Below are 19,578 nucleotides of genomic sequence, written 5' to 3'. Positions count from 1 at the left end.
TTACAGTCATTGTCACATGCATCCTTTGACAACAGAAGTATTACTGAAATGCAAGCAGGAAGTTCCAGTACTTTAACTATATTATACCCAAACCATTCTTTATCTTTTTTGGTGGAATGAATCCCATGTATACAGGCTTGGTACTGCTACAAAGCTGCCCTGACTTGTGAACTGAGAAATAATCCTATTTAGTTTCACTGTAAGAATAAAACAACACTCAAACAGATCCAAAACAATATTAATTCTGTATATCATATTCAAGAAAACTGAAAAACCAGCTGGAAATAATAGGCGAGCAAGTAAAATTGTCTATTTAAGTGCTGGTTAGATTTGTGAACACTGAAAACAGAAACAAAGACAAAAGGAGAGAAGCAAAGTTCAGTGTTTCATGACGGTAAATTAGCGTAGTTGGAATCTTTAATCAAAACATAAGTTGTGGTGAAAGTGAAGGACTTTTTATCAGTATAATTGAGAGAGCGAGGAGGCAAAATGTCCTGGTAATCAGCTGATTTTGTGCTGTTTATAGATCAATATGCCAATAAAATAGACCTTGTCACTAATAAAATTATCAAACATTTGTGGAGTTTCCTTTTAGATATTTCTTACAACATTACCATAATGGATAGAGGAAAGCTGCCCCCATCTGGTAGAAAGAAATCATTACTCTCTGACAACAATAAATTGTTCTTCCTTAGCTCTGCAATTTTGTGTTATTTCTATTGCCAAACTCAGTATGCATCACTGTTTAAAAACTGTGCAAAGACTGATGACCAAAGCAACATTATTAAAACGCTAGTTCTTTCTCCTGGTTGATTTGAAAGTCCAGTTTCCTTCTTCAGTCCCTCACATTTCACTGGGGCCTTTGGTCCCTGTGTCTTTGGTAGCGAATCCTGATGGTACTTCGGGCAGGGTACACTGTGAGGGTTCACAGTACCCGGGGAGGCCTGCAGAACCGGGGAGACCTGGTACCCCAGCAATGCCTGGAGCCCCCCGAGGTCCTCTTTCACCATCACGACCATCTGTGCCATATGCTGCTCTGCCCGGCTCACCTGGAAGAAAGAGGGAGTGAGTAGGTAACGTTCTAGAGTCGGAGATGTTATTATCTCAGATGGAGGGCAGGGGCCAATATAACTCTATAAGGGAAATGTTTAACCTGATCATTATTTGTTGGAGATCCATAAACCTGCGACAGTAATCTTATGTCTTAAAATTCTTTCAACTGAAAACAATCATACCTTTAAAGTTGAATAATGGCACCACATTTGTAATCACAAATTACTTTATTACTAAGTCTGCCCCTTGCCATGCTCACTTTAAAAAACATAAAATTACATTATTTAACATTATTTAACAGTGGTATTGTTAAGTTGGTTGTAAAGAATCTCCCTTACACCTGTGACAAATGCAATATTTTTGCATGATAATTAATACTTTGATTCAATATCAGTTTGACCCATCACTATTGAACACTGACAGTTACTTGGCATGTTTTTATACCAGATGCGGTAGATAAAGTGTCTTGTCCAAGGAGACAAAGGCAGGACATGTTTGTCATTGAAATAATTGTTGTATATTTGTGAGTCACTTTTAATCAGCTGCACCTTCTCTTCAAACATCTAAACCACAATTGTAGTAGTATGCATGTATAATAACACAGACACATTGATACCGTTTGTCGCCATAGAGAAATGCACCTGGATTTTTATGAGGATTCTGTACCAACTATGTAAAAAAAAGTAGCTAATTGTACCAAATTAAAGGAGCTGCACCTGATTTCAAATCATGAGTCAGTAACATATTTCAGTTTGAACTTTTAGTCTCACCCACTTCTTCCTTTTGTGTCAGATAGTGTCATGTGTGTTTCCTTATAGTTCTCCAATCTCTGCTACTCTTTGCTTTTTTGTCACTCTTGAAAATGCACCATGATATAGATTCAAGTATCGGGGACAGTGTTTAACCATACAATGCATGTAATGTAAAGAGCATTTATCTTGATAAGAGTAAATTCAAAACAGGTACAGGCTATTTAACCATAAAACAGGCCAACAAATGCAATCTGAAAGTAAAACAGAAAGGTCCACCATAGAATTACCTATTTGAATTGTACATTTCATGCAAAGAACATGATAAAAATGATAAAAAGAACATTTCAATCCTGTCTCTCACCTGGGAGTCCTGTGGCTCCTGGTGCCCCTTTCTGTCCTCTGGTTGTGGGACCCCTCTCTCCTCTGTCTCCCTGGTCACCTGTTGAAAAAGAAAGACAACATCATAACAGGGAAGCAACAAATAATGTGCCCCCACACAGAGGTGGGTAGAGTAGCCTTTACACAGGTAAAATAACAAAATAACTCAAGTAAAAGTATGTGTGAACACTAGAACCCAAGAAAGAGTAATTGTAAGCATAATTGTCTGGACATAACATCTTCTTAATTTTAATCAAATAATGAATGCACAAATCTTGTATTTTCAAAGTACAGACCAGATTTTTTTTGTAAAACTAAATCATATTTGAAGGAGTGATGCAAGAAATATTAATGTGTCAAATAATTTCATATTGTCAACATAAAGCTTTTGCCACTTGTAGACTTACCCACAGTGGGAAGCAAAACCAAAGCCTTTAAGAGCACTGTTACACTGTCAAATATATTTCTTATGTAGGAGTAAAAGTATAGTGTCTGAAAACTACTCTGATAAATACAATTTCTTAAAAAGTTTCTCAAGTAAATGCAACTCATTACTACCCACCTCTGCTCCTACATCCACTATTTTGTAAAATGTCAAAATAATGTTAAAATCTGTTACCTTTGGGTCCCTTGCGCCCAAGCAGCCCCGGGGGTCCCTTGAGCCCAGGTAGCCCTCTGGAGCCCGTGTGTCCGGGGAAGCCGTTCTCTCCAGTGGGTCCTGGAGGTCCTGGAGGGCCGGGGGGACCAGGCAGACCAGCGATCCCAGACTCAGGCCGACTCAGGCTGGCTGCCAACTGGGCCAGCTGCTCTGTGGGGCAATGGGGCAAGGTCAGTACAGCAGAGAATGACAGGAAAAAGGACAAACTGTGTTTAAGTTTATTATTATTTTTATTTTATTGTTATTTACTCAGCAGCAGTCATTTTCACCTAAGACAAAAGACAGGAAACTTAGTCCAGATGAATACTTGTTGTACCTGTTGATTTTTTATTTGTAGTCAGATTAAGCTTTGCCTTATTACCCTGGCTAAGTCGCCTGACCAGCCAGTGTCTTCTACATTCAGTTCGAATCCAAAAGGGTCTAGAATCAAACCATAAGGGCTTCAAACCTCCGCCCTAACTTGAGATGGTCCAGTCACAGACACTACTTTGTAGCACATCTCTCAAATGGTACAGACATCTCTTGAAATTTCTCATCACAGTCAGAACAAAATCTATAACCACTCAAAGCAGAGATAAGTAACAGTTTCTCAGACCTCTGCACTATTTCTTCCCCTTTTATATGTGCGAGTTGCCATGTTTGTTTTCACCTGAACAGACCATGCGTCACCCTGATTGGTTAATCCACCTGTCAGTCATATATATGGTCCCAGACACACAAGTCATTGCAAAGGATTGGCAAAGCAAGTGGTTTTGACTGGTGAGCTGTTTATAGGATTCTTCTTAATTCTTAATTTAGCATTTTTGTTTCCCCGTTAGAGTGAAGAGCATTGTTTGTGCAATTGGTTTATTCTATTTGTGTTTTCCCAACCCTAAAAGAAAATGAACCAGGCTAATTTCTGCTACAGTAATTAGAACTTTTCCCAAATATATTGCTGTGAAAAGCATCTAATTCAGAAGTACATAATTAAGGGATGAGCCTGGAGACCTCCTAAATACAGGGAGAACATAAGGCCCCAAAGGGGTTTGTGACGGGTAGGCCTTTCACAAAAAGAAATTCTGAAGTACGAATTATTGCTACAGAAAATTTGGAGGATAAAAGATAATACCAAAAGCCATTATGCCACTGATAAGAGTCATAAAAGTAATTTATTCAAGCCTCTACAACTCAAATCTCGCCATGGTACAGGAAAAAATAAAGAGTTCCTCACTAGGACCCATAATAAATATTGACCCCCAAACGCAATGTTTCATCCATCATGTCTTTAATGTGAAGTCGAGATAGTAATTATTGCAACAGACCAAGTTACAGGGATGTCTATTAATATTATTTTACATGTAAAGGCAGATATGGTAACAATTTAAATCTGATCTATAACAGCTTTGATTTTTGAAGTGCAATATTTATGGCTATATATAAGACTATAGACCCACTTACCTTGCATCACTCTTGTGCAGACTTGTTTGATGTGCTCATCTGTGGGTGTTTTCCCCTGAATAATTCATAATAAGTAGACGTTAAAGTGCGTGTACCAGATTTTTTTCCATGTATTTGAGCAAACTTGCCTCAAGATAGATACATTAAGCAGCTCTTGAGGTCAAAATGAGACCACTGTGTGCTGACTACATCTAATTTTAAAGCATTTTATTGCCTGACAATCAGGAAGTGCACATTAGCATGCTAGTTATTGTCAGTTACCTATGTTTCGACTGCCCTGTTTTCGACCGCCCCTGTTATCTTTAAAAGATACTTTTAAAACTAAATACAAAAGCACTCTGGTCTTTGAAAGTTGTGAAACTTTCTTATAAACCAGTCGCTGTGAATAATTAGGATGTTCTGATTGCATAAGGCAAATGGGGAATAACTTTGGACCACAGCTAAACATTTTAAACCCCAGCCCTTGGGACAACGGATGGAAATTAGTCTTTGGCTATAATCCAGTGTGTTTACTTTCATGTTGAATCATGTCTGTTCACTAACATGCATTGTCCCAACTAAATAAATAAATAAAATAAATACATAAATAAAACAAACTAGTTCTATTTTTCACATTTTTAAAAACTGTAAAAATCAGGTACAGCGCCTTTAATGATAGTTAAAATAGAAAGATTAAATATAACAAATGCATCCTTCCTGACAGTCAAACATAATCTCAAACATTTATGTCATAAATACACATTAAATTACATATTAAATAATATGTGAATAGTATGCTTCTCCTCACCGCTGGTCCCTGTATTCCAGGTAGGCCTGGTACTCCCATGTCTCCCTGCATGCCTCTGGGTCCGGGCTGCCCAGCCTTGCCCTCCTTCCCCTGGATGCCACGGCCGCCTTCAGAGCCTTTGTTTCCTGTCTCTCCAGGTGGACCAGTCTGTACGTGCAATATCGTCAAGAACTTACATTACAAGCACAAGACCTGGTGGTTTAGTCCTGGTTTGGTCCTGGTTTGGATTTGGAATTGTCTGGTTTTGGTCCTCTTTCTGTCCTCTGGCAGTCCTGTTGTTTAGTCCCGCTTCAAGGTGTGTTCATACATGTTGTTATTTGGTCCGTTTGAGTCTATGTGTACCCTTGGTTTGGCACTGTTCTAGTCTTGGTTCAGCCTTTGTTTAGTCCTGCTTTCTTGGTTTATTTTATCCTGGTTTAACTCAATTTGAGTCCTCATATAGACTTGGTTTTGCCCTCGTCTAGTCCTGGTTTAGTCCTGGTCTGGTTTAGGTTTGATTCTGGCTTAAGATCCAATTTTTTTGTGGTGATTGTAGAAAGGCAGCCTTAGCTTTGGTTTGGTCCTTGTTTGGATTGGGGTTGGTCTGGTTTTAATCCTGTTTCTTAGGTCTTAGTTTTGGTTTAGCCTTGGCTTAGTCCTGTTTTAATCCTGGTTCAGCCCTGGTTTAGTCCTGGTTTAGTCCTGGTTTAGGCCTGGTTTAGTCCTGTCTTAGTCCTGGATTATTCCTGGTTTAGGCCTGGTTTAGTACTGGCTTAGTCCCTAAATGTACATTCATACTTTATTTAGTCCTAAATGTAACCAACTTTAGCCCTGATGTGGATTTTATTTGGTCCCCTTCTAGTCCTGGTTTAGTCCTGATGTAGTCCAGGTTTAGTTCTGGGTTTAGGGGTTAATGTGAAAGTGTGAATGCTTAGACCTTAGTCCTTCCACAAAGTTTAATCCTCTGTCAGATGTAGCAGACCTGGGTAGGTCCTAGTGTGGTCTTGGTTTTTACCATCACTGGTTTGGAAAATACATACCGATCCTTTCTCTCCTTGTTCACCTTCGTCGCCCTAAAAGAAAAAAAAAAAAAAACAAGTTTAAAAATGTATTCATGAACACATGCATTCAAGTGGCTGCAGCAACCCAACTGAGACCACCAGCAGTACACCTGGGCCTTTTCAATGACTTGTTATGACAACAATATTGTTTTCCACACAAATTAATAGACTTAATCTTGAACTAATATGAATTAATAATATTTTTATGATTGTTTGTACTACTCACCAGGTCTCCTCTCTCTCCAGCCGTCCCCTCTTCTCCTGGAGGTCCCTGTAATAAATGAAGACAGAAGTTTGGCTCAAATTCAAATCAATATCATCACTATAATAACTCAGGCTCAACTTTCTGAGGGAAGCTGTGTAAAAGTTCTATTTGGATCTATAATTTTAGATAAATTTGGATAATAATAATTAAATGTGTGAATTGTAGGTTGTGTTCATGTTTTACAATTTGATCTCATAATTGCAGATGTGGTGTAAGGACATAGAGATGTGGGGATTCACAATTTTTGACCAAAATATCGAAGAGAAAACCCACAAATATTAAACCTTGTTATCATTTGTTAGTAAATATAACCCTATATTTGACATCTTTGAAGTTGAATAATGTACCATCTTCTAAATTATTTTACATACCTGCTCTCCTTTTGGCCCATCAAGTCCAACTCCTCCCTAAAAACATTTATACAAGGAATCAGTATTAATAGATTTTTATAATCTATATAATAATGTACAATGGACGTTGGTCAATTGTACCATCATCACTCATACACAACATTTATGCTATAAATTACAAAATAAGTTAGTATGGTTTAGAAATACTGCAGGAAGTTAGATATCGACTCTTAATACTTACTGGAAAATATCATAATATAACATATATTATTAAATATATAATATAACATAAAAATAAACAGGCTGTGTTTGCAGTTATTCTTAACACTTTTGGAAGGGTTTATACATAGGCAAGAGGGATGATGTGTCTTGCCCAGAGACACAACGGCAATCAGGAGTGGCCAGAACTGGGATTGAACCGTCAATCAAATAGTTACTAGAAAACCACTCTACCTACTTTTAAATTACACATTTCTTACTCTGTCTCCTTTCTGCCCTCTGTACCCGGCTGGTCCTGGCAATCCTGGGTACCCAGGATCTCCTTTGGGCCCCTGCAAAAACACACATTTAAAATGTCTTTAAATACACTTTTCATACATTTAACAGAAGCTCAACTGTGCACCATGTTTGAACTCCCCCCATCTTTTCCTAACCACAGAAAAACATTCATACACCTTTTAAAGTGCAACAGCCAAATCTCCCACACTTTACTGTACAGTGAACGCATTCCTGCACACAGAGGGTTCTTTCAGGCTCAGGTAGGCACTTTTCCTGTCACGATCAACCCCCAAAATCTGGGCTAGAACTGAAGGGGAATCAGGATTTCTGTAACAAGAGTCCATTCATGCTGCTCGCGGTTGGATTAGAGACTGAGCAGGTTTATCAAAGCAGTAAAACAAGGGTCTGGCATTGGCCAATTGGATTTAGTAGAAATCTTCGACAAAGAAACTTATGCTTAGCAAAAAGGACAGGGGGAATTAGCTATGTGAATGCCATATTTTTTTCTTTATATATATATATATATATATATATATATATATATATATATATATATATATATATATATATATATATATATATATATATATATATATATATATATATACACACACACACACACACACACACACACACACGTGTGTGTACAGCACTTTAAAGGTTCTTTGGTTCTGTAAGATATTAAAAATGTTCCCTCCCTTACATCACAGCAAACCAGATATCTATAAGGGGCGCCCTTTTTGTCACAACCCGCTACATTCTGTGACCAGAGTTGTTGTTGTGGCTGAAGTGTCTTGCCCAAGGACACAATGAAAGAGTAAACACTGCCACAGGTCAACCAGTATTATTGGTCTTCAGAGGTCACTGGTCTCATCCAACAGATTGTCTAGGTCATAATACTGAAGAAAATGCATTAGATGTTCACTTCATGCCCTTTATCCATTCACTGAACATTAGAGGAAGGAGAGGCATCATAAACTATCCACAAAAAGAGTAAACTAACAATAACAATATTCTCTATGCCTTTTGTGTAATGGCGTCTTACCCTGGCTCCTGGTAGTCCAATTGGCCCGTCAGGTCCTCGTACTCCTCGTTCACCCTGAAATTATGCAATGAATTAAGTTAATACAAGTGTTAGTGTCTTTTTTGAGCTAAATTGAACAGTGACATGATTCTTATTGACTCACTGGTCCTCCTCTGGGCCCAGGCGGTCCGACCTCTCCTTGTTCTCCTCGCTCACCCTAAAAAAAGACATATTGAGGCAGATTAAATTTCTCCTAAATTAAAATACTCATTAACTATGATCTTTGACCTGACCTGTTTCCCTGGTGACCCCATCATCCCAGCCACTCCTGGGTCTCCTGTTCCTCCCTAAAACACAACAGTAATTATTATTATTATTTATTTACAGATTTTCATCTTTAAAATTGTATGTACAACTATTTGATACCTTTGGTCCTTGGTGTCCTTTCATGCCAAAAGCTCCTGGTAAACCCTGGAATTGAAACAAACTCAATTAAACTAAACTAAAATTGAACTATTCTTGCTATATATGCACCTAAAATTTGTAGATATTAGCCATGTGCTACAGGGTTTTTGAGAGATAGGGACAAGTTAGACAAATCCCTACTTCCTCCTTTTGCTGTGTGAATATCATACCCAAGTTACAGTAACTACTGAACTATTCTTATGACAATGAATTGACAATTCTCACAACAACAGTGTTCCCAAAGAGCCTCAACTCTCTTCTAATTGTAGCAGAGAAGAAGAGAAAAAGACTGAACTAAAGTGAAAAAGGCTTCCCAGAGCTGCCCAGGTACAGATTAACTGAAGTGTGGCTGCTAATTGGCACCTTCTCTTCACGTTCTACCCTATTCCAAACACCAGGGCTGTTAGGCATCTGGCCAAAAGACTAAACAACAAAAGACACAACAACAGTATCCTTTGCAATTAATGAGGCTCAAACCCCTGACCTATAAGCTAAAGCAACACTGTGTAACTTTATGGTGGCAGCGCTTCACCTGCATTACTACATGAAAATAGAAAAACTAAACCATACTTTGGAACATTCTTCATATAGGTAGATATGTTTTATGCCATATGATGGAACATTTTATCTAAAGGAAAATTTCCATGGTGAAAAGCAGGTGGTTTGTGGAGATTCAAGCCCGTTATAAGAGTAAGAATACATAAATAGGATACATTTTTCCTCAAGGATTCTTACTGTGATGAAAACATCCAATACAAGCCATGCTTTTTATTTTCATCTACCATTTGGCAAAAAAGTTACAAGGTGAGGCTTTAAGGGGCAAATGTTTTATATAAAGTAGTAAAGTACTGATATTGTACATACAGGAAGTCCCTGAGGTCCAGCATCTCCTGGAGCTCCGTTCTTTCCTGGAAGACCCTGAAAAATTATAACTTTTTAAAAATCGCATTACAAAATCTATAGAGTCACTTTATTTATATATATTCTTCTATTTGTTTGGATTTTCTACCTTGGATCCAGGCAGTCCAGGAATTCCCTCTCTTCCATCAGGACCAGCGAGACCCTAATTATGAGCAGTAATTTATATTTTAACACAAGAGGCAAAATGCAACACAATCAAATGTAATGTTAATGATTAAAACAGGACACTGACTGTTTCTCCTTTTGGTCCAGGAACTCCTCTGATCCCAGCAGGACCAGAGTCACCCTACACAGAACCGTAAAAATCAAATACAAGATACAAATATTGATAAAACTCACTAGATTAGAGCAGTTATTTACAAAACATCAAAGTCCCTGTTAATTGTATAGCTGAACAAACCACAATGCCACAAAACATTTTCCATTACACATCGCATCAGAAAGTAACAAGTGTGAAATAACTAGATGACAAAAACACCAAAGAAACAACTGACTTCTTTTGTTTACTACTAATAATGAGGTCACATATATATATTATTGTTTTTTTTCCCCAGAAACTAAAAGTTGCAAATGTATCCATTATTCATTCACTCCTTGCTAAGTTGAAGCCAGACACAACTGCCCTGGGGCTGACTGACTGAAGTGTGGCTGCTTGGCACACTTTAAATTCATATGTAGGGACAATATATGTAGGTGGGTGAAATGACTGTATACACTGGTTTGGAGCAAGGTTCAAACTATGCTATACATTCTATTATTTTTTTGTAAAGAACTCACCACAGCTCCAATGTGCCCTGTTTCTCCAATGCTTCCTCTTTGACCGGGATCTCCCTGAAAATGAGCAGTTTTAGTACATTTTTGATAAAATTTTAAAATCACATTTGACATTTTAGGTGAAGAGATAAACTCACTGGAGCTCCTGCAATCCCACGAGGACCAATATCTCCAAATTTACCTCTTGGCCCCTGGAAAAGTGTAAAATTATGAGTTAAGTTCAGAGCAACTACAATGTGTCACAACAGAAATTAATTATCTTGTACATGAGCCACAGCATCAGCAAGAATCTAAACAAAATCTAAAAATGTGTAAATGTAAAATTATCATCTTTGCCTCTTACCCTGTCACCTTTGGAGCCCATAATTCCTGGATATCCCCGAGGTCCTCCTGGGCCCTAGAATTACTCAGCGAACAAACACAACCTCGTTAAAAACATGAAAACAAAATCAATCTCATACATAGAGGCTGTGCATTTCTGTAATGTAGAAATATTTTACTGGTAATCCTTGGGTTCCAACTTCTCCTGGTGCTCCTTGGTCTCCCTCCTCTCCCTGAAAAGAGAGATTCATATTAAATAAAAATTATTTCATCTGGCCTTTGTATTTTAACTATTACATTCAACTCTCAGTCACACTGGCAATAAAAAGGTAGTAAGCATGAGAAGTACAGTGAGAAAAGAGAAGTGCCAGTTTAAATAGCTTGTCTCAACCTCAACCCCAAACCAAAAACAAGGAGAGGGAAAATGGGTAGAGAGGCTTACGAGAGAGATTTCCTTTTATGTCTGAGAGTTCCCTGGGATCTCCCTGGAGGGTCATGTGATGCTGAAGGACACAAAAGTGGGACACTTTTGTCCTGAGGGCTATTAACCACCTCAAACTGCCCTGACATAGGTCAGACACAGATCTAATGACCTAACCAGTCATCCTGTTAAGATTCACTGTGACCTTTTGAATTTTTTTTCAAATTTTTTCTTATATTTTGAAAATAAATAAAGTTATCTGATGGATTGATTAATTGATATCACAGCCTGGACATACTGGTGAACACCTTCTTCTGATGTGTCTTTGCTGCATAATAACAGCGCGTTAATCCATAGAGTATCCTTGTCCCCCCATCAAACCTAGGTCATATAGTCTTGCAAATTCAGCAAGGCAGAAATGGGCCTGGTGGAGTGCACTGTGTAATATTGAATAACATTGCACAACCTGCTCTACACATAAGTTACCAGCTCTATTTAATTAGTAAATACCTTTCCAGTGTGTTTCGGGGCCCTCACCTTATGTCCTTGTCTCCCGGGTTCACCAGATTCACCTTTGACCCCTTTGTGACCCTAAAGACAAGCCAGGCAAAAAGTAAAACAATGCACTGAGTTTTTTTTTTTTTTTGTTTTTTGTTTTTTTTTTATAAATAGTAACTGATTTTTATTTATTTGTTTTTACCTTCATCCCTGGTAGCCCAGAGTGTCCGTGCAGACCAGAGGGGCAGGCGTTTGGACACTGGAAAACACAGGAGTCTATTTGAGGTCAAGGAACAGCCCTGTAACTAGTGAGTACTGCTCACAGCCCCACAAGTATCAGTGATCCATCTCAGTTGTTTTGGATCCAATTTAAGTATCCAAATGTTATGTGCACTCTTTTGAAAGTTCTGCTATTTTAATCATATTTACTTTTGTACACCTCTGCTAATGTACAGGTAGGTACTTAAACTGTGTAACTTTTCTACTAGAGGGTAGCGGGCGGAGATGTAAATCAAGAAAAGTTACATAGTGTACCTTTAAAATCTATGGTGATATAGAAAACTGTACTGTTGATTGGAAGACTTTTTGGCCCCTAGATCCAGCTAACGATTCTGCAACAGTGATTCATGGAAGAACCGTCCTTTGGACTGCTCATCAAAATAAGATAAGACACGATTAAACTTAAACTGTAATTGTTAATTGCAAGTCCAAAACCATATCGTTTCAAAGATAGACTACTTGGGTGATTAGTTTTTATGGGATCATCATTATTCTTTATAGATAAACTCACCAGCTCCTCTCCCTGGTAGACTCCTGGAGGCCCCTGAAACAAGCACAAGTTAGTTTTGCCTCAATAAAACCAGTTAATTATAATTTAACATAAAAATATAGAAAGAGGAATTTACCCGAGGCCCAGCTGGACCTGGAAGACCCACTGGTCCCCTCTTTCCTCTGGCACCCTAAGGAAAAAAATAAACAGTTATAAACTGTTAATAATAATAAATAAACTGTTTTTTGAATACTTTTAATTTTCATAAGGTTTCAAAGGTCTTGCAGTAATCATTTTTGTAATTGAGCAAAATGTGCATGTAGAACCTTTCCAAATACTAAAGACATTTGGAAGTCTGGTGTATAATAAATCCTTATTGCAGCTGCCAAATTAACTTAATAATATAATTCACTAGATGTATAAATTTACTCACAGGAGGTCCAACTTTCCCAAGTTCACCTGGGAGTCCATCTGTGCCTGGAATACCCTGAAAATAACAACAACAACGACATATATATTATATATGTTTTGGGGGGTTTTTCTTTTTAAATGAGCCCTATTGCATCATACACTTTCACTACAGTGCATTTAGAGTGTACTTTAAGTATGATTTACACTGTAGTAAATTTGAAAGAATACTTACATCAAGTCCATCAGGGCCAACTCCCTACAAGAGAGGAGAGAGTTATTACAACAGGACAGTGCCACTGTTTAATTCATTTTTTTGAATTTATATTGCCCCTTACAACTAGACTTGACTAACTTTAACATGAAAGAGCATCAACAAACAGCAGTGTCACGAGCCTAGTCAGACAGACTGCTGTTCAGTCGGACTGTTTTTCTGTTCCATACAGTCTAAATTCTTCCTGAGTTCGATGGGTATGATTGACAGGCAGGTTAACCAATAAGAAAAGTGCAGGAGATGTATTGGATCAAAAAATAAGATAGTGACTTCTAAATAGTTTTTAATATAAATATAGTCGATATTCTTATTTTGCATATCACTGACACAACAATTGCAGTCCTATATAACTCCAACATATACTACAAAATACCTTAATTTTTAAGACCAGAATGAGTTGGATATTTACTCACTGGTTCTCCAGGAGGGCCCTGGGCGCCGGGATCCCCCTAAAACCAAACAGCCATAGTCACACACAGCTCATACAACATTAAAGTAATAATGATGAAAATGACAATAATAATATTTCAGAGTGAATAAACTCACTTTTGGTCCTGGAGGTCCAACTGGTCCAGGATCTCCAGGAGGTCCCACTGGTCCCTGTTTAAAAACATAAAGTCACATATATATTTGTCGTATATTGTATCTCAATTAAACCTCAAGTGTCTTTTATTTTCTATTAAACCCCATCACAGAAAAGCCCATCAGATGAAAAAAGACAAACTGTAGTGCAAGTTTTATTTTGATGGAGTAAACTGGAGCACCCAGAGAAAAGAACATCTAAATAAAGGAAGAACAAGCAACTTCTACCCAGCCCAGGAAAATGACCCTCTTCTTGTGAGGAAAGAGTGCTAACCACTAAACATGCTTCCGTTACTACAGGGGCACCTAAATACTGAAGCTTTAGTCCTGGTCCAGTTTTAATCCCAATTTTGATGTGGTGTGTGGGTATTGATCACATTGTGGGAACTAAAAATCTGTATACACACTCGCCTGCCTCCATTATGGGGTCAAATCAGGTCCTTATGACATAAATCCTTTATTATTATACACAATAATATTATTTAAAATGAATGAATTAGTTTAGGTTAGGCAAGAAGTGACTATGGTTAAATTTACGACGCAATGCGAGTCAGTGTAAATTCCCTGTGAAACGACAAAACCCAGAATTTGTGTGTGTGCAAGTGTAATGCCTCATCTGATCTTGAAATTGAACCCACAACCCTAAGTTTTCCATGAAGCAATAAGATTTTACCTTTTTTACCATCCATTATTATTCCCTGCAGTCATGTACATGACCTTATTTTGACCTCTGGGTGTGGTTCTCTAAATCAGTTCTTTTTAACCATTTCCTAAACACTTTGGTCTGGTACACTGGTTTCTTTCTGCTCTGTTAGACGATCCTGGTTGAATTCACACAAAGCCCGGCTTGTCCCTGGCACCCTCTGCACAGAAATAGCCCTCATTCAGGTAACAGTGATTTCTCTCCTCTCACTTTTACTCAGAGAAGCCAAGAAAAACGTTCCAACAGCAGCGAATCAGGGCTGGAATTTGACCGCTAAGATCTTACATGTGTTTTATTGCAGTTGTCAAGATTATTTGGTTAATTGATCACCAGAAAGTTGGGTACCCCAGCTTTAACATGAACAAATACTTGGAGTTTAACATGCAACACTGTAGATTTTACATTTCAGTTTTTTTCCTTTCAAATATTCCTCATAAAAATGCCATACGACTGATATGGAAAAACATTAATGTTAAAGATGCACTATGACTTGTATTATATGACATGGATTGACATGTATCTAAATTCTTGACAAATGAAAGAAATAATTATGTTTTTTACACCTTTTTTAGATGACACTTACGTCAGCTCCTGCAAGTCCTGGAGCTCCATCTGCTCCGTCTTTACCATTGTCACCATCAGGGCCCTAGAAATAAAACAAAATGGGTTTAAATAAAAATGTCTCCATCAGTATTCATTCACTTATTTACACACAGTCTGTACTCACTGGCCCACCATCTACTGTGGAGTCTACTCCTCTGTCGCCCTAGAAAATAACAAAAAACGTATTAGTAAAGAGAACTAGAGATTTATGATCATGTCAAAAATGTTTTTTGTTAAGGTTAGGTTAAGGTTAGCCTTTATTATTCCAGTAGGGAAACTTGTTGAAACTGCGTTTGACACATCCTTCAATGGCACTGGAGCAACCTGTCAGGAGCAGTGAGTGCCACAGTGATGCGCCCGGGAATCCATCTCCAGATCATGAGCTGGGTTTGGTCAGGACTGTCTTAGCTGGAGCATTTCACCTGTTTTTCGGGTGATGAAGGAAACCGCAGTGCCTGGGGGAAATCCACCCAGACACAGGAAGAAATTTTGAGCCCTGAATAACTAGATTGACCCGCATTACATGTTCTCAGACTTTAGGAAGGCCCCTCCCTGTACTGGGTCCAGGGTAAATGAGTACTCTTTTACTTTTCCAACTGTCAACAATAATGGCAGATTTACCCCAAAACATTCAATTTACCATGCATGATCTCAATCTCTACAGGGAGATGTTCCAGCAACCCCCTATAGACAAGTTGATAAATTCTCAATTAAGCCCAATTGAGAAACATGCCACCAGAAAATACAAGCAAAGCCCACCCACTTTCAAATCTGTCCACTAGGACTAAGTCAGACTCAGAGGACCCTCCAGATCTGAACCAGGATCCAAGCCCAATGTGACTGTACTTGTCACGTGGCTGCAGGACTCAAGAATCAACAAAAACACATGAAATTCACAAACCCCACGCTGAAGTGATACTCACATCAATGCCGTCGACTCCAGGGACTCCGGCTGGTCCTGGGGGTCCCGGGAGACCTCTGGGGCCGACAGGACCCCTCTGTGGGACATAAACAGGTCAGACTTTAACTGTTTCAGGACACACATGTAAATACACAGAGCTAACTTAGACTCAGAGCACACATGTCAGACTGATGTGGACAGTACAGAGGTGCTCAGGGCAGCACAGAGGCTCAGAGAGAAGGACTGTAAAGAGCTGGGGCTGTGTGGCTGATGATTTCAATAACAATGAAAATATAATATTGAAATATTTACTATAGGAGTGCTTGCTGTTATAGATCCCTTTGCAGTTATAGACAATAATAATCGATTTTACACTTGTTCTGAGAATTTTGTATATTTTATCTTAAAGGAATTGAAATTCAAGTATTTAAACAAAAGGAATAAACTATTTTTCTGATCAGATTCTAATACAATATCAATCTTACATTTTCTCTGTACCTCTAAGTGTCTAGACAGAATCTTGTTCAGAGCAGTGGGATAATTGACCTTTACATAAAAACGATCTGAATACCGTTAGTTTATCCTGTAGAAATCAGCAGACACTAACACAGAGCTCTTTGTGTTAGCTGCGTGAGGCTAAAGGTCCGAGCTCAAACCTGCATCAATTATAGAACTGTTAGTCTGGGGGGCTATGTGTGAGGAGGGGGGTCCAGGAGAAAGAGAGAGGGAGGCATGAATATGTGAGAATTATATAAAAAAAGTAAATAAACATAGCTGCAACACAATATATATGAGTAAAATCTTCTAAACTTATAAAAGTATAGGAAAATTGCTAATGTAAACAAAAGCGTTGACTTGTTATTAACGCTTAACAATAACTACACTTTTAATAAGTCATGAACAAAGACTTAGTAACTACTCAGCTAACACCGTAACTTTAACACTTTAAATATGTCTACTACTTACTACTAAACCCTGAATCCTTCTTAATAAACTACTTGTTGTGATTTTTTTTTATCATAACAATATGAATGCATTCATCTTATTTAGTGCTTTTCCAGATACTCAAAGTTGCTTTTTTGTGCATTACTCATTCCCCATTTGGTCTGATAAACTACTTCAGTAGCCACAGCTGCCCTGGGGTACATTGGAAGAAAGGCTGTCAATCTGTGTCATCAGCTCCTCCAAGGTCACACAGTACAATGAGACTTTTAGTCTTGAACTAAGAGATACAACAATGTGGTATTGTTGGTCCAAATTTAGCCCTAATTTAATCCTACCTGATGAATAGTTAAGTCCTGGTTTGGATCTGGTTTAGACCAAATCTCTAAAATTGTTTAAATGTATCAATGTCTATTTTTTTTATTTGAGATATGTTTTATGTGTTTCACCAGCTGTCAAAAGTTTTTGAATTATGTTGTTATGTTAAGTCAACAAGTTTGAATATCTAAATGTCAATATGTTACTGTACACCACTATTCTCAGTCCAGTTCCAAGCCATTTTCAAGAGACAACAAATGTATTTGTCAAAATAAAACATTGAACAATTTCTTTTCTTTGTTGCAAAAAACAAAAAAAATCTGCCACTTTAAAATGTCAAAAACAAAACAAAAACCCTGATACACAACTCTCACACAAAAATATCCAGCCTAACCCTAATCATAGACATAGTATATTTGAATGGTAGTTTTAGTTTTTTATTTACTGCAAAGAACCTGTTGGCTATGCTATATTTGTAGACAGGTAATGAAATTCCTTCTCACCTGAGCGGTACAAATGAGCACAAACTGCAGTAAAAGTAGGACCAGAGTAGTCCCAGACGGAGTCATGGTCCACCCTGTCCCAGAACCCCAAGGATAATCCGCTTTTAGGCCCAAATCTGAGCAGAGTCCTGGAGCCGAGTCCTGGAAGTCCACTGGAGGTGCCCCACACACAGCGAAGGCAAGGAAAGAGAGGGGGAAGAGAGGAGGGGGTGAGAAAGAGAGAGGTGGGGTGGGGTGAAGAGAGAGAGGAAAGAGAGGTGGAGTGATGTAAAGAGAGAGAAAGGAAGAAGGAGAGGTGGGGTCAGGTGCAGTGGGGGTAAAGAGAGAGGAGAGAGGAGGGGTGTGGGTTGAGAGAAGAGAGGTGGGTTGAGGTAAAGAGAGAGGAGAGAGAAAACGAGAGAGAGGGACAGGAGAGAGGGAGGGGGGAGTGGGAGGTGGGAAGGGGGTAAAGAGAGAGAGAAAGAAATAGGGAGAGAGGAAGGAGAGAGCAAGCGAGGAGAGAGAGGAGATAGCGAGAAGTCAGTCCTATATTCACAGTTGTGTTTCCCAATCAGGAGTACAGAGCCCTCTAGGGTCTGCAGCACTAACCAGGGGGTACTTGGTGTAGTGGCAAAAACAACTTGCACACGTTAAGACCAAGCTAACAGCCCTGGCAGCTAAAGTGGCTTGTACATGGGTAATGATAGAAATGTCTGGACTTACAGAAAGTTATTGCTGTTTTAATGAAGGTGAGATTCTACTAGTATCGACAATTTTCCAGAAGTGGTAAACCATAAATTAGAACGGAAAACACAAAACATCAGGGCTGTTAGAGCTCCCCCATCTGTCTTCATTTAGCAGCCTACCTGGCTCCAACCTTAACACCCAAATAATATCATTTAAACCCAATTTAGACATAAGAATCTAGATGAAATTGCTACAAAATAATACAGTTTAATTGAATGACTATCTCTTAATTTGTCTTAGAAGGAAATCTAAAACCTAGGCATAAAATGGCCTCTACACTTAGAATGAATTTTAAAAAAAGAAATAGCATTTTAAAAACTATACTTTGAAGAACAATTTGGATCAAAGCACTTTGCACACCACTGTGCATAGGTGCCTTGCCCAAGGACTCAGCAACAGTATTCATTTCTGGGAGCTGGAATCTCACCCCCAGCCTGTGGGTCAGTGGATTTGAACACTCAGCCATTGATGGTTTTTTTTTGCAAGAGTGGGATTTGAATCGCCAAACCTCAGATCAGATGTTTTTGTAGGATGATTTGTGGGATGATTAATTGACTTCATGCTTGTAAACAGATTGTAAAGAATCACCATTGTCTGAGTTAGGGAGTACACAGTGAGAGACTAAGCTTAGGGGGTCACGGTACAGGCTGGATTTTAGCTTAGAGTGGCATCTCGTGGCATACTAAATTCTTTCAAAATAATACATTTACAGTAAACTTTCAAGTGACTGTATCATTGATGGCTAAGCTAATTCTACATCTAACTAAAGAAAAACAGTGGATAAATGGTTAACTAATTAATGTAGTAATAGAGAGCTACAATGTCTTGTCTAAGGAAAGTGACTTGGCTGCCCTAAATTAACCACACGCTTTAGATTGCTTGCTTTTGTCTGCACTGATAAAATATTGTTAAATGCAAATTGTTCCTTGCTTCAGCGTTAAAGGCGCACTATATAACTTCTCTGTTTGTTCATTTTATGTGTTTTTATCGCTCAAAAATACCTTGGAAAAACATTACTTACATTCTTATGAGTGAGCTCACCTCGTCACAGATCTGACCTGTAACTGGACCTGGTAGCGTGCCTCAGTGCTTCAGTGTAGGTAGATACATTTAAAGCCATACTGCGGAACATTACAGGCAAAGTAATATTTAACAGTGCAGGGTGGCACATTCTCCACCAGAAAATTTTCATAGTGCTTAAATTGAT

The 19,578-nt window shown here is 38.4% G+C and overlaps 1 protein-coding gene across 1 annotated transcript; it reads right to left on the bottom strand.

The window, feature by feature from the left end:
* Positions 1-282: 282 nt before the first annotated feature.
* Positions 283-17,885, bottom strand: col9a1a (collagen, type IX, alpha 1a). Its single transcript, XM_033971792.2, has 32 exons — positions 17,646-17,885; positions 15,905-15,979; positions 15,106-15,144; positions 14,962-15,024; positions 13,640-13,693; positions 13,507-13,542; positions 13,055-13,078; positions 12,845-12,898; positions 12,548-12,601; positions 12,433-12,465; positions 11,845-11,901; positions 11,682-11,735; positions 10,903-10,956; positions 10,746-10,799; positions 10,540-10,593; positions 10,406-10,459; positions 9,861-9,914; positions 9,717-9,770; positions 9,572-9,625; positions 8,669-8,713; positions 8,536-8,589; positions 8,406-8,459; positions 8,264-8,317; positions 7,200-7,271; positions 6,742-6,777; positions 6,332-6,376; positions 6,085-6,117; positions 5,066-5,212; positions 4,279-4,333; positions 2,803-2,991; positions 2,167-2,244; positions 283-1,049 (listed from the first exon to the last, which is right to left on the bottom strand). Exons 1-32 carry the CDS (start codon positions 17,709-17,711, stop codon positions 844-846), a joined length of 2,055 nt encoding a protein of 684 aa, XP_033827683.1. The 5' UTR covers positions 17,712-17,885; the 3' UTR covers positions 283-843.
* Between the last annotated feature and the right edge of the window lie 1,693 nt (positions 17,886-19,578).

The sequence above is a fragment of the Periophthalmus magnuspinnatus genome, chromosome 1 (genome assembly GCF_009829125.3).
Source record: "Periophthalmus magnuspinnatus isolate fPerMag1 chromosome 1, fPerMag1.2.pri, whole genome shotgun sequence".
NCBI classification, from domain to species: domain Eukaryota; kingdom Metazoa; phylum Chordata; class Actinopteri; order Gobiiformes; family Gobiidae; genus Periophthalmus; species Periophthalmus magnuspinnatus.
Note: the sequence above shows the minus strand (reverse complement) of the source record. Positions and strands in the feature narration are given on the sequence as shown.

Excerpts from the sequence above, each read along its gene's own strand:
- col9a1a (XM_033971792.2), bottom strand. The coding sequence starts at position 17,711 with ATGACTCCGTCTGGGACTACTCTGGTCCTACTTTTACTGCAGTTTGTG. Across the intron at positions 13,079-13,506 it reads AGGGCCCTCCTGGAGAACCA|GGAGTTGGCCCTGATGGACT; the intron begins GTGAGTAAATAT and ends CCTCTCTTGTAG. Across the intron at positions 1,050-2,166 it reads AGGAGCCACAGGACTCCCAG|GTGAGCCGGGCAGAGCAGCA; the intron begins GTGAGAGACAGG and ends TCTTTCTTCCAG.